Here is a 15,801-nt window from a genome sequence, read left to right on the forward strand (position 1 = left end):
CAGGAAAGGAAGTAAGCACCCTGGCTGTACAGCACAACTCCACGCATCCTTCTATAGACACGCCTGTTTAGCTGAGGAACAGTCACATCCATCTCTGCACACAGAAGGGGTTCAGCATAAGCTTGGTCTTCCCAGTTACTCTGAAAAGCTGAAGCTTGGGGAGCTGCCAGTGATGGCCCTCTGCTGATCCAGTGCTCAGGTAATACAAGACAAACACCTCCAGTCCCACTCCCTCACGAGCAAGAGCAGCTTTCAGATCAGTGCCAGCCCACTGCAGACAAGGAGCTGACTTAGACACCAAGGTGACAGTCACAGCTGTTCCTCCCCTGACACGGATCACAGCACTGTGGCACAGTGGCAGCACGGGAAGGGCACTGTTCTGCACCGTGCAGTCCTTAACAGGACCTGCTGCATCGCAAACCAGGGGAGGTGCTTCTTTGCCTTTCATTCCTGCCGCCCCTCAGAACACATCTAGCTGTTCTGAGGTTTCCTAGGCTCGTTGCCAATTTTAAAGTACTCATTTATCTGTACTTTAGCTTAAATAGCTCTTTTCTGCTATTTAAGTACTGATTTTAGCTTAAATAGTAAAGTACTGGTTTTAGCTTAAATAGCTCTTTTCTCTTTCCCAGTGGGACTGCAGGGAAGTTCAGCAGAGCTGTGAAGTTGCCAAAAAGGGTCTGGTTTAAGCAATGAAACACCTGCACAGGTACATCCAAAATGATTTTCACTCTTTATGGAAACTTACATACGTAAATATTAAAGGAACACATGGATAGCTCCAGGGATGACTTCCAACATGAAACAGGGAGGCATTTCTCTGCAGGATTGATCCTGACAGCCACAACCTGTGCAGCTTTTAGACAGAACATGTCTTCACAACCTGCTGAGGAGGACCACAGCACCCTTTCCACTCTTCAGCAGAGATTCACAAAGCACACTCCCACCCTGCAGTCTCTTGTCTCAACTCTATTGATCACTCAAGCCTGTGGATCTCTGCAGCTGCTTTTGCCTGTGTGGCTGCTGGCTGCTAAGCTGATACACGTTTGTCCTTCCTTAATGACCATGCAGCCACGCTTCAAGCTTCCTGACTCCAAGCAGGAGAATATTTCTGAGAGAAACTGGGGTATAACAGATCTCCACACCTCACCTGCAGTGAAATCTTCCCAGCTAATTCCAAATGTTTTATAAACAGTTTTAAAGATGGAATGTATTTAAATAGTCATGACATACATACTGCAAAATATAGATACTGCCAAGTCTTCCTGTACTTCAGGTGGGAACATAACTGGTATTTTTAAATACTCGCTTTTCATTTCAATATTTACAACATTAAATTGAAATAATTACCTGCTGTTCCTCCACCATTAGTTTTTCAAACACCAGTAAAATATTAAAGATCTTTTAAAGGGTTAAGTTTCCCCATACTAACACACAATGGAAATAAACATCTTACTACAAAAGTATGAAAAACAGAAAAGAAAAAAAAGTTTATTTCCAGAAATACAAAACACCTATTCTCTCATTTCTCCATCTTCTTCCTCTTCTTCCACACCTCTGATGTACAAAACATTATTGCACCTGTAAACAGAACCAAGAGTTCCTTTAGATATAAACATTATCATTTTCCCCACATAAAACATGCTTTAAACATTTTTCTGCTTGAATGTAGACTGGCAACAGCCAAATTCTACAGAACAAAATGCTGCTGTTGACCTTGTGCACCTTTTCCACACAGTACATTAAACTGTGCAACTTCATAAATGTAATAGCTGCTTGACAATGCTGTATAAAAATTTTTACTTTAGGGTGAACAGCTACGGTCAAATTTAACTTCCAAGCACGCAAAATGTTTCCAGTTGCAATGCGCTAGCTCACAATGCCAAAGGACTCCCAGATACACAATAATGTGAAAAACAAAAGCATTTAGTCACCACAAAGGGGATAATAAGTACTTCTTAAAATATACTCAAAAATTCTTTTTTTCTCCTCTCAGAAGGGACTTTGATACAAAAGACACATTCATAGCCTTCCTGTAAGAGCATCTTAATTGGCAATCTTAATTGGCATTACATTTGGCATCTTAATTACACAAGAAACACAACATCAACCTGTATAAGCTTTAAGGCAAGTGGTGAGGCGATTTAGAGCTTTCCTCCACCATAACCAATGCCCCAATTACCTTATCAAAACTTCACCCAGGTGTCCAGACAATGCACCGTCTATGTACTCCTCTGTGTTTGCAAGCTTGACAGGAAAACGAGAAAAAAAATCTGAATGACAGCAATAAAAGCGGCTCTGCAAAGCACATCACGGTTCCGCCCCCGCCCAGGGCTGCGGCGACCGGGGATGGCCGCGCTCCCGCTCGGCACCGCATCCCACCGGGACACCGCCCGTCTCCGGCTGCGGGCAAGGAAGTGCCTCGGGCATCAGCGTCTGACTGCGAGCCCCGCCACGGGCACACACCGCCCACCGCACCAGGCTGCCCAGAGCCCGCCCGGCCTGGCCCGGCCGCTCCCAGGGATGGGGCGGCCACAGAGGGTCCGTGCACGGCCCGGGCGCGGCACGGCCCGGGCGCAGGATCGTGTCCTCATGTAGCCGTCCACGGAGACCAGGTAGCCCTTGTACTCCATGCCCCACTTCAGCTTCACCATCACCGGCTTCCCCGTCAGCCCGTTCAGGAACGGCTTGGGGTTGAGGGGCAGGCTCTGCCGGGGGAAGCACACGGTCAGCGCCGCCCGCCTCCCGCTCCGCCCCGCCCGGCCCGGCCGCCTGGCGCCGGTAACGGAGCGCCTCCCGCCCCTCCCGGCTCCCGGGCTTCCCGGCTCCCGGCCCGCCGCCTGGGGCCGCTACTGGCCCGGCTCCCGCCCCTCGCGGCTCCCGCGCCTCCCGGCTGCCGCTCACCATGGCGGGAGAAGCGCAGGCCCGCGCGGGAACCCCTCGTGCGCGCCGCGGGACAACGGGAGGCGCCGGGCACCGCTCCGCTTCCCGTTCCGGGGGCGCCGCTCTCCCACCTCCGACCTCTCACCCGCGCCGCGCTCCCATTGGCTGCGGGGCCCCGACGCGCCGAGCCTCAAGCGCGGCTGCCCATTGGCTCGCCGGTGCTGCGGGCCTCTTTCATTGGCCGGTCAGTTTCCCCCCACCCCAGTCCCAACCAATCGCTGTTGCCGCGGGGCGCGCCGTGGTCGCGCGGCCGTGGGCGGTGCGGGGGTGCGAGCCTGTGCCCGATGCGCATGCCCGCGCGCTGTGCCCGCTCCCGCGCCCGCGCCCGTGCCCCTCGCTGCGCCCCCCGGGCCGGTCCCCTCGGGGCGGCGGCGCCTGAGCGGGGCGGCGGCCGTGGCACCGGCGGGACGGCGGCCGTGGCACCGGCGGGACGGCTCTCTCAGCCTCTCCTGGCGGTGCCGGCCAGCCCCGCGGGCGGCCAGAGCCCGGCGGCGTCCGTCCGTCTGCGAAAAGAAACCCGCCGGCCAGCGCCTTTTCGGATTGCGCACTCAAGGATAGAAAATCTCACCCTTTATAGGACACGTTAAGTGCGAATTCCCTGCCCGTGTCTTTTGACTCCCAAGAAAAGATGTTCTTGGGTGTAGACAGAGAGATGAAACATCAGTGCCAATACCTTGAACCAGCGCCTGTACCTGTACCAGTTTGTCACGTCCTCACTAATGCTTTCTACTGCTCGATACATGAATTCATCACATGCCACAACCTGTATTTCTGTTCTGCATTCAGCGTATTCCCTTGATCTCCAGCGTATTGGGTGCTGAATGTGGAAAGCACATTCAGGAAACATAACCTTTCAGTAACAGAGCTGTCATGGGGTTTGTGCGTTCCACCTTCCAAAAGTGACTCCAGTGCCCTGGTATCGAAGGCAAAACCATTCTCACCGCCTCAAATCTGCCCATTTAAAGCTGTTGATGCAGCAAGCCATCTTCTCCAGGTCCGGACTGTCCTTACACACCGTGGATGCATATGAGGGAAACAGATGGAATTGTAATTCCTGTTCACTAGCATGCATCACAAGTGCAGTTACAGAGCCACGGAATTGTTAGGGCTGGAAGGGACCTCTGAAGGTCATCCAGTCACCCCTCCTGCCAGGGCAGGGTCACCTGCAGCAGGTGACACAGGATCGTGTCCAGGTGGGTTTGGAATGTCTCCAGAGAGGGACACTCCACGACCTCCCTGGGCAGCCTGTTCCAGTGCTCTGCCACTTCCAACATGAAGAAATCCTTCCTCATGTTGAGGTGGAACTTCTTGTGAAGATATCTAGACACGCATTCCCATGACCATTAGGAATAAGTGTGGTTTTCTTTTAGGGTATAGTGGATGGACAACAGAAGCAACAGCAAAATAATGCTAATTATCTTTCTGGTAGCAGGACTCACTATAGGCCAGCTGAAAGAGTAACTAACTTATAAGATTTTTTGTAAGGAAGTCTTGTTTAGACAATGAAGGAAAAATATTAACACAATGGGAAATGGTATATATATATATATTTTTTTTTTTTTCATGCCATTTGCAGTATAGAACAGCTGATTTCACATGATACCATGTATAATGTGGCAGAATGCAATGAGCTTAGAGTGAGTGTCTTGAATAAAATCATACTGTAAGAGCAATTTTTGCACTGTTCTGACAAGGATAAACATGTATGTCTGTGAATGGCAATATAACAGTTTTGGTATGTTATCTGTAAATAGCACTAGTTAATTTTACATGTGAAACTAATTTTGACCACAATGTTTCCTACTCATGTTGGGAAAACTTTTTGTGTACCGAAAAATAAGAGCATTTATGTTTCTCTTTTAGTACACTCAGTTCTTCAGGTGAATAAATATTCCAGCCCTGTTGTTACAATAAACAAGCATTTCTCAGGGTTGTGGATCTCAGTTAGAGATCGAGTGCTTGACTTCTCCTTTCACAATTGGTCCATGAATTCACATGTCAGTAATCTCATCAGCTGGAGACTGGGCCTGCAGCAATTTTGTGTGCTGGTAGGGTAGGAAGAAGAAAGCACAGAATGCATGACTACCTCTGATGTAGTTAACTGGGTAAGTCAGATAATCAGGAAATTAAATAGCTGATGTTTTTCTTTCGCCCTTATGAGGAATTTGCTGTTTACCTTGTTGACTGAATCATTCTGACTCAGAGACAGTCTTCTTACGGTGCTCTTCAGACCTTCAGCACAGGGGTGAACTTCACCTTTTGTCTTCTTTGTATTTCCCATGTAATAGGGGAAGTAATAATTTACATTCTTTTCTGCCTTTGGGTCAGGGTATTTAGGCTGTTGCTCAACAGGAAATGAACAGGAAAGAGTTGTTGTAACAGATGAATCCAAACCTTAGCTCCTGGGTGGATGGATAGGATTTTCTCTTACAGCTCGGGGGTGGGAATTTAACACAAATGCCTGTGCTCTGTTCCTAAGGAAACACGTCATGCAGCTGGACATTCAAGGGCAGCAGCATTTCTGGTGGAGGGGCTGGTTGGATGGCATTGTCTGTGTAGGTGCAATTGCTCACTGATGTCACTAATGCACTGTGTTGGTGTAAAACCAGGCTGAGAGGGCCCCTGTACCATCACACTGCTGAGAGAAACCTCAGCAGCGCAGAACTCCTTCCTGATTCAGCCAAGTTTGCTGGGACACAAGCTCCCTGCCATAACCTGTTTCTGCCTGCCATAAACACATTATTAAGGAAACTTTCAGAGCTGCCCCATGTTCCAGCTTCTAGGCTGTACATTTTGTGACCATCCCGTGCCTTTTCCTAGTGATATGCCACTGTCAGTGGGAGTTTCTTCCACAGCATTCTTACTCCACATCAGGCAAACTACTTCTGATACCACTCAGTCATGCCCACCAGAGCAGTGAGAGCAGCAGCTTTGCCATCACCATGTCATGGGCACCAGCTGCAGTCAAAGAACTTAAAGCAGCCATGAAAGCACAGCCCTGAACTGCAAGGGGGCACAGCTAACAAAATGGAAGCTCCATCAGAAGACAGCACCTTCAAAGGAGAGGTTTACATCAAAAAGGATCCAGAGTAGCAGCATGGAATTAGCCCTGCTATGTGGCAGATGAATTTCTGCTCCTGTTGGGTTCGTAACTGACAAAGCCATGTAAGAACCTCCCCATCCAGCCTGTCCCAGGTAAAAACATGCCACCCTCCTTCCCTTCTTGCCAGACTCCCAGACCGAGTCTGGTCCTTGAAACTGTGAGGTGATGTGATACCTCAGTCTAAGGTTGGCAGTGCTTAAGTAGGCTTAAGTGGCTGATTCCTGACAAGCTCTCTGTCCTCACTTCTTGGGGGTGCAGTGGTTATGACTCTTGTGCACCCGGGAGGATTTTGAAGCTCTGTGCACCCTTGGGGAGTTTTCCTGTTGCAGCAATGCTGTTAAAACATGAAGAGGACCTAGGACTCAGGAAGAGTATTGACAGGAAGAATATCTACTTTTCCTTCAGGAATAGGCATAATGGAAGATTTTCCATTAGATAAATGGAAAATACTGGAATGAAAAATCATATCTTGCCCACAACTTGTCTGTAGAGAGTATCTTGTCTAAAAATCTTTTTCAATAAGTAACACAAGATTTTCCCTATGTGCAGAAAATCTGTATCATTTATCAGCTCTTGGTGACTTGGGAACTGCTGTAGCAGTATTGTGTGGACTGTTGGCAGGACTGTACCTCACATGAGGTATAGTCCTGACTTTATGGGGCTTTGCCAGAGTAAAACAGTTTTGCTTCAAGCAGTGTTTTTTTTTCAGAAATGTCTACCAGTGAAACCCCTTTCCTCTCTACTGATTGTCATTTTAATTACAGCATCTTTGATCAAATCTCCACGTGAGGCCATAACCATCCACCACAGACCTTCACTACAGATTGTGACTGGGAGTTGGGAGGTGGTGACATCAGACTTAAGAAGAACAGAGGGCTGTAATTTCTCTCTGAAATGCTCATCAACCAAAGAAAAGGCACACTGTGCTACAAGGGTGGATATACAGGATCCAAGTACTAGGAGGCACAAAACTGCTTCGCCTGTTTCAGCTTCATCCAAGCAACATGCCTTTTTCCACATGCTGGCAGACTTTGATCTCAGTGTAAGGCTGTAGCCCAGAACAGAAGCTCAGTCTTGCTGGACAGCACTTGGAAACAGCCAAAGGGACACAGGGGAACCACAAAAACCAGGGGATTTTCCAATGGCCCTGCATGCCTGGCTGTGGCTAGCAACAGTAATGTGAGGGAGCACAAACAAAATGCAAAAGTCTTTTGGGATGGACTTGCCCAGTAAGCAGAGATCATGCTGTGAACGACTGCCAGGGCAGGAGGCAGAGGTGAGCCTGGGAAGACAGAAATGAGGGGTTTCTTCTTGGGTAGAGGATTTGTGTGCCATTTCAGGTTAGTACAATGTCTTTTTTATGCAATGATATCAGTATAAAATGAGACTGAGGGTGGAGGTGGGGGGCAGGTACATGCTAACAAAAGCCCAGATCTTTTGTCCACACCATCAAAGATCTGCCAGAGTGGCTCTTCTGTGCCAGAGTGGCTCTTCTGTGAACCTGTCACAAGGCCAGGCTGTGCCAACAAGAAGGGGCATGGGATGGGTATTGTACAGAAATTATGGGCACATTAAAGCCTCCTTTTATCCATATTGAAAACCTTTATTTTTCTGTGCAAATAGAGTTCATGCAAATTATGCAGCTACACTAAAGAGAGGCCCTTTAAGAATGTGTCTCTGAAAACACAGTCTCCTTTGCCAAGAAATAATGGGACTTCCTTAATTATCAGCTGTTATCTTCTGGGTTTAGCAAACTTTTGTTGCTTCATATGCGGTTGCTTCTTTTATGCTTCTTTTATGCTTTGACATTAATGAATTGGAACTGAAATTATGTACTGAGGAAAACAAAGTGATCTGTACAAATAATAAAATGGTGTACTTGTGTGTGTCAAAAAGAAGGAGATCAAGTATTGTGCAGAAGGAGTTTGGAAACCGTGCTTTCACACAAACATCTTAATAGATATTAATAACTGGCTCCAAATCACAGAAGTTGTTTAGGGTTGGTGTTTTGAGAAATCTGTCTGATCAGAGCTCAGAAAGTCTGGCTGGTGGAGGCTCTCTGTGTAAGGTGGCAAGCTCTGCCACAACAGAGGACCTCATCTGCTGCCATTTTTAACAGTGAATTTTGTGGGGAGGGAGGAGAGAAAGGAGTTATTAGGCAACAGGCATGTAGGTCAACAGTCCTGCTGGTCGAGAGAGACTAGGTATTGTACAGATTCCCTCACCATTTCAGAGAGAGAAGGAAACTAGCTGGATAGGAGAAAGTCAGAGGCATAAATGATGCTGAGTTAAAAGGAGCAGCTGAATCTAGGATTCCTGAATTTCTTGGAAAACTCTGTCTGAGCCCAAGCAATATTCTGGAGAGATGAGGCAGAGAAATAGGAGCCCAGATCCCAAAGAAACCAACCTGAGTCATCAAGGTCGACTGGCAGCTGCCGGGACAGATATGTCCGGACCCTCTTCCATTACACAGAGAGGCTTTAATGTGCTGTGGTTCCATTAATTTGTTCAGATACATCTGCTCTTCTGATAGCCAGAGGGAAGAGTGATTTGGGGTTGGAGCCTCTGCAAAGTCTACTAGGTTATTTGCCCCCCTCCCAGGAAAGCCAGTGCTGGTCCTCAGGCGGCTGGAGCAGAGAGTCTCATTTCCAGGAAGGATCTGCAGACAGAAGAAATCCCCAGCCTCCTGTGCTCTGGAAATGCCGGAGGTGACGTCTGCGATTCGTGTTTGACTTGAACCTGAGCCCAAGGCCCACATCTCGTCTTGGAGGCAGCACTCACTGCCTTGCATCTGAGACCAGTGGCTTCCAGTGGCTTCTGCCTCTGTGCTGAGCTGCTGTTCCTTTGTTAGGACCTCTCTGGGTGAGGGACTGCCAAGGGCCCACTGTAAAGGCAAATCTGTGTGTACAACCTTCCCCGTGGAGCAGAGTGGAGGAGAAGCTTCCATGCAGCCAGTTTGTGGTCAGCTACCAGAACCCTGGAGTATCTCATTGCCTGTCTGAAACAAGCAGGAGTCCGAGCTTGTGTAGGTGGACAGGCTGTTCTCAAACCCTGCGACCCCAGAGGCTGAGCCTGCCCAGGACAGGAAGGACTAGAGGAACCAGGAATTAACTGTGGGGATGGTCAGTTAATTAGGACCAAATGGCCAAGGCACACAGCACAAAAGACTGCAGTATGCTCATAACTCAAAATCCCATGGTTCAGCACACATCATCTGTTACAACTCCAGGAGAGAGAGCATGGCTTTAGCTGTTTACACTGGTTATATGCCAGCCCTCCCCAAATTACCACTGCCCTGACTTTCATACTTCTTGGGGCAGTGCCCAGCTGTATGTGCTGAGTGCAGTGTGGAATCACAGAAATGCCTTTTTTGAGAGTTGTCTAAGAGCTCAGTAAGTTGGAGTTTTGGCCAGTGAAGTTTCCACTGCATTATGTCAATGACAGCTCACAGAGACCAGCTCTATCCGGCTCATTTTTAGTCAGGAGTCCACTGATGTGCTGGTGTTCCCTTGACACAACTGCTTCCTGTAAAGCTGCAAGTTGCCATTTAGTTTGGCATTTCTGCTTTTGCTTTGCTGAGTACTCTGTGAGATCAATTATAGGTTTTTTCCCAAAGTGCACAGAGGATGAGAGCTGGCTTCTCTTTGCCCAGCAGGTGTTTCTGAGGAGGCAGCTGATGTGCCCTGGGCTTCCCTGCTTGGACCAAAAGCCTGGAGAGATACTATGAGCAGAGCAGTGCCTTCTCTGTGGCAGTTTGCACTGCAGGTAATGAGGAGGCCCAGGTGGTGGAGCAGTGTGTGTTCCAGAGGTGGCCAGAAGGGACCCACTCTTCTGCCCAGGAGCGCAGTGATGAGCACACTTGCACTAATAGGTGCTGACCAGGCCAGTAAATGGAAGATCCTGCCCTGATTGCACTGTTTACTGCAATGCAGGATAGAGACACTTAGCTAGTTTGGGTGATGAAAACAATTGGAAAAAGCCTGCTTCTCTGCCAGCAGACGTTGTGGTGTGCGAGCTGGCTCTCTCCAGCCACTGCGTGCAAGCTGGGATGATTTGGAGGATTAGGGCATGTTCAAGGGTTAGACCATGGCTGCACCTCACAAGCACAGCAATTAACAAAGACTATTTACTGCAACACTCTTCTTTGCTCCAAAACATTTTCTCCAGAAGAAACTTTTTTTTTTTTTTTTTTTTTTTTTTTTTAAGTGCAGGGAAAGGAACCTATGTTTTTCCCAAGCACCATTCTTGGAAATGACCTTCTGAAATTTTCTTGAAACGTATCAGCTTGGAGCAGATATTTCCTGCTTCCAGGAAAGCTTTTCTAGAGATCTGCCTCCTGTAAATGTTTATACAAACAATTAAAGACTGCAAAGACCGAGTAGCTTAGGATGGAAAACATTGAAATCTCAATAATACCACTGTCAACTGCACTTAATAAACAGATGCATTTGATATGGATTTTGTATAACAAACGCTAGCTTTGACATTAAACTTTTGTACCCATTTTTTTTTGCTGCGCAGCAAGCAAAAATGTAGCATAGCCTTACACAGTGTTGAGTATTTTCTGGTAAATGATGCATTTTTAAAACAATTCTTAAGGCTGTTTGATCAGTTGTGGGTTGCAATGGACTGATATTGGTGTTCCTTTCCTATGACACTTCACGTAAGGCAAGTGAGTGCTTGTTTTGACAGGCTGTAAAAGATATGTAATTATAAGGGGGAAAGGGCTAGTTCAGTCCTGTGACACTTTATGGATTTACATACTTCTGTGCATTGGACATAAAACACATCAGCTCATCTGTGGTTTTGTGGGGTTTTATGTTAAATGCTCAGGAAGAAGCTCTTATCATGTTTTATCTCAGGGAAAGGAGATCTAGAGGATTAAATGTCACAATTAAAGATTTATTTAAAAACAGGCACAAAGTCCAATGCTAAACAGTCTTGTTTAAGCTTGATTCACAATAGTGCCATGTTGAGACACCAAGAATTTTAATGGAGCCATGACTTTACTTTGAGTGTTTGATAAGATAATTCTCAGTAGAGTGAAGTGGGTGGCAGCTCCCACTGACACTGCTCCTGTCCCAGCATCCCCACACCAGCTCCCACTGGAAGACCCTGGCAGACACTTTACCAATCCATAAGGTAAAGAGTGGCTGGAAACCTGATGCTTTGTCACCATTTTTTAATGATCTGAATTTAGGCCTGTGGAGGGCCTTTTCCACAGGCTATGTCAGCAAAGGTCTTTATTATAAAGCTCTACTTTTTTTGTGGTGTTTGGACAACATTTACCAGACTTAAGAACCTGTGTTTTTTGAGGCTACTTGTGAATAAACCCCATTCCTCTAATACACAATTCATACAATATGTTTTCTTTATGGGCCACATAAGAATTTCAGGGAGTTTATTCTGAAAATTTGCATGAAATTGGATTTTTTTCCATGAGTAGTCAACATCAGAAAGCTAAGTATAGATGGAAAATACTGCAGATCAGTGTTTCTGGTGCTGAGCAAATATATGAATATATAATTGCTTACAAATGAAAAAGATATATACATATCTTTTATGTATATATATATCTTTTATATGTTATATATAATATGAATAGTCTATTATATTATTATATATAATATTATTATATTATATATTATTTTATGTTATATCATATATGAATATATAATTGTTTCTGGTGCTGAGCAAATATATGAATATATAATTGCTTACAAATGAAAAAGACAACTTTTTTGATGTTGCCAAGTTGACTCCAACCTCAGATAATGGACTAAAAGGTGCAAGCTCAGCACATTGCTTGGAGCTGTAATGTCTTTAGCAAATGAGGGAAGTTTAATACCCTTTGCCTACATAACCTTTGCCTTTACTGGTTTTGCCTTATTCATGTTTGGAAGTACACATCATCCTCTAGTGTGTTTAAATAGCAGCAGGATGGAGGTAATGACTGTGCTTTCAAGGGCAGAGTGCTCCTGAGTTCCATGGGAACTGGATGCTAAATTATACCAAACAGTCGTAGAGCACACACAACTCAGACCTGAGCTGCACATCTGAAATGTTGCTGTAATGAAAAGCATCATTTAATTTTTTTTTTTTATTTATAGCACAAGCAAACTTATTTTATATTTTTTTAAAATATGTTTTGCTTTCCATATTTTGTGGGGTTAATTCTCATATGTGTGTGTATATATATATATATATGTGACACCACAGAATGTGTGCAGACAGTACCATGCATATTAATATGTATTTGTGTGCTGGACATTATATGTACATATACTCTGTATTATTTACTAACAACCATTTTATTTCAGACATCAGAAAAATGTGGGATTTCACTGTGTCTGAGAGCACTCTTTACATTCACAATGGTGAACAGATTAACCATTTAGTTGCAGGTATCAAGGTTGTCACTCAAACTGGCAGCACCTCAGAATAGCTAAAGCTTATCAAAAATTGTCTGGATTGGAAATGACAGCCATACATGCATGAATGCGTCTGTATGGCTGGAAGATTGTTGAAGTGTGAAGTGAAGAAGTTCACTTTGGTTTATTTTTTATCATAATTACTGTATTTCATGGAGAAACACTGACTTGCCACATGATAAATACAAGGGGAAACAGAAAGAAACTTCATTCTCTTATCATCTTATTTCCCAAAGGTCACCACATTTGAACAAAGCATATTTATTTCATTCCTTATGCATTTATGTAGCCATTTACTGTACTCTGTATAAGTGAAGCAGAATAATTTTTTGCGAGACTAATTAAAAGTCGCATGGTAGAAAATGTTTTTGTGATCACACCACCGTAACGAAATTGAGCTGTCTTTACTGACGTGTGCTCCATTTACTGGGTTTTTTAAAACATATTTCCCACACTTCCAGCAGATCATTATTTTTTGAAAGCAAAAACATAGCAAAGCCTTTCCTTGTAAGTAAATTAATATCCTTAATGAACATATTTAGAAAAATAAAGTGGCAATTTATCTCATCTTTTTTTTATATATTGTATGGCTTTATTCTGCTCCCGAGCTCTATAGTGTCTTACAAAACTTCCATGTCAAATCAAGAGCAATGAAATGACCTCTAAGTCAAGAGGATTGATGTGTAAAGTTTATTTGTCTCCAGCCTGGTGGTGTTGCAGTCTCTTTCAGTCCCAGCACGAAGTACCAACCAGGCAATTTTACCATGTTCTACATTTTGGATCCCATGTAGAATAAGCCTTTAATAAGTGGAAAAAGCTAGTAATTTAGTCACATGATTTCATCACATACTGTTAACAGAGTTGAGGATTGCACTGAGCAAGTCTGGAGGTTTTGCCATGACAAGTGGACAAACTGAAGTTTTATTTAAAAAAAAAATACATATATATTTTTTTAAATCCCCCAGGTCGGTTCAAACCACTGTTAACTCTTCCCAAACACTGCCATAGGTGGGGAGGGGACAGGACCTAGATCTGTGGTTGATGCTTTTGAGGAGAAAATGGTCTACTGAAGAAAGGGGAGGATCCAATTTTATCTGGCACATCACCGAAAAGTACCCATTTAGCTTCCTCACAGAACCTGGGAAACTTTCTTCTTCAGGTGTTATGTGCCAGATTAAATTGGAAGCATTAATACTCGGTGTACACTCAAATACAACTGCTGTATCCGAACAAGACAGTGGATAAAGTGTTGAGTAGCAGAAGTTCATGTCATGCTTGTAAAAGTTAAAACACATGACCCCTTCGATGCACTTTATCGTTCTAGGCCTGGGGTCAGGGATCAGTCTTACCCCTACTACCAGTCCAGCAGGTGGCCTTTAGCAAGTTGTGAAAGTCCTGTTTGCAGAGCAGGGCTGTTTTGGGTCATTCTGGCCCTTGAGGTTATGACGGCACCCAGAAGACTCGTGCTCGATGGAGTCTCTGTGCTGTGGGGCAGCCGACGGTCATAAAAGGGTGCCCTGCAGAGATATCGAGCCACGGGTAGGGGGAAGGAAGCATCGTTTAAAAAACTGGAGAATGAAGGTAAGAAAGATAGCCCTTACTTCTCTACCTGCCATTAAGTAAGTGAAAAAGCCATTGCCAGGTTATATCAGTTTTTTTTGCAAATCTGTGACTGCCTGAAGCAGAAAGCCGTACATACATTATTTTCCCTTCCCGGTGGCTGACCACATGAGCGAAGACGAAATGCCTCCCTTTCCAACTGTGCGCAAATGGCTCTGAGATATGGATAGATATGGGATTGTCAACTCCAATTAGTTGGAGAAATGACCTACTGTACTTCTCTTCTATAGGTATTACAAAAGCCGTTCCGCCCATGAATTAGACATCGGTGAGAAGCTGAATTTAAGCCCACTATTGTATGGGAATGTCCACTCCGCTTTGCCACACTAAAGACATTCAGGCAGGCAGAACACCCTCCGCTGACTCATTAGGGCATACATTAGAGGCGAGCTCGCCGCGCTCGCCATGAACCCACAGTGCTCTCTTGAATGGTAGCCCTTGGTGGACGCTTGCGGGGCAGGCCGGTTCCCACAGCACCCCGCTGATCCCCTGTGAACAGATTCGCAGCTCCCCGCTGGCTGCAGAAATGGATTGCTTGCCCCATCCTCACCCGCCACTGACAGCCCTCATAATAATAACCTGCCCGGGAGGCGAGGCACGGGGACGGGTTTCTGACAACTCATTAGCCCGGGATACGCTCGGTTCCTGCCAGGGACCGTCACCACCGCTGCACAGGGAGCAGGACAGGGCAACACCGGCCGGGCCCTTTCGAGGCCTTCCTCTCCCAAAAAACATTACTTTCATCCCCAGAAAGGAGTGCCTGCAGGAGGTGACACCTTGGAGATCCCCGAGGAGGGAGAAACCAGGAAAACTGGAATGCCAGAAGTGCTGAGGAGAAAAATGAGGCCAGCAGGGGGTCGTATGATTCCACAGTGAAGCTACAGCTGCTCAGAGGGATGGGAGGCAGCCCTGGGCAGGCACACATCAGCTGATTTCGAGACAGCAGTTCAGCTCTGAGGTCCTGGGTCTGATTTCTCAAGTGCTGTCTCTCTTCCTCCGTTGGCTTCCTCATGACATCTTGATCAAGGCATCAGCCCGGGAAAAGAAATCAAGAAAAGGACTGGGAATACTATTAATTGTTGCTTTTCACTGTTCTCTGCAGTTTGTCTTTTAAAATCCAGTTGCACTGAATTGTCTCGTGACTTTTGTTCCTGTCAGGAACCACACGTGAAATCCTGTCCACTCCCCCATGTCACAGGAGTGCTGGACAGGGAACCTCTGGGTCTGGCAGAAATGCTCTGGGTGTAACTCATCTGTGTGTGAAAATCAGCAGCTGGAAGTTCCTCAGCCTGGTTTGGCAGGAGGGATGTGGAGGGCTGTCCATGATGAGCTGTTCTTTTCTGGCAGTCACGGAATGCTGTTACCTTACCTCCAGCTTGGACAGTGGTGCTTACAAAGAAGAGATCTTCAATCAAAGCCCCCTACAAGAGCAATGTTGAGTAGATTGGTCCCTGCAGGCAACAGATGCCCCTGCTTCTAATGAGACAGGAACAAGATTTGGGGAATCTTATTTCACCTTTGCTGCATATATCTTACGTGATATCTGACAGAATTTTCTATGCAAACTGAAGCCCTGAACTGTATGTCCTCTAGGTGATGCTTTCAGATTTAATCATTTGACTCAAAAAGAGCAAAACCATTTATTTGTAAGGTCTTTGACTGGCTGCTTACTGGTAGACAATGAAAATTTAATGAGGCTTTTTGCAA

At 45.8% G+C, this 15,801-nt stretch overlaps 1 protein-coding gene across 1 annotated transcript; it reads right to left on the reverse strand.

Annotated features, from left to right (window-relative positions):
* Nucleotides 1–1,463: 1,463 nt before the first annotated feature.
* On the reverse strand, nucleotides 1,464–3,052 carry SNRPF (small nuclear ribonucleoprotein polypeptide F). The gene is made up of 4 exons (XM_041474354.1): nucleotides 2,902–3,052; nucleotides 2,565–2,705; nucleotides 2,180–2,244; nucleotides 1,464–1,578 (listed from the first exon to the last, which is right to left on the reverse strand). The coding sequence occupies exons 1-4, from the start codon at nucleotides 2,902–2,904 to the stop codon at nucleotides 1,512–1,514; spliced, it is 276 nt and encodes a 91-aa protein (XP_041330288.1). The 5' UTR covers nucleotides 2,905–3,052; the 3' UTR covers nucleotides 1,464–1,511.
* Nucleotides 3,053–15,801: the final 12,749 nt, after the last annotated feature.

The sequence above is a fragment of the Pyrgilauda ruficollis genome, unplaced genomic scaffold (assembly GCF_017590135.1).
Source record: "Pyrgilauda ruficollis isolate IOZ18807 unplaced genomic scaffold, ASM1759013v1 scaffold32, whole genome shotgun sequence".
In the NCBI taxonomy this organism is placed as follows: Eukaryota; Metazoa; Chordata; class Aves; order Passeriformes; family Passeridae; genus Pyrgilauda; species Pyrgilauda ruficollis.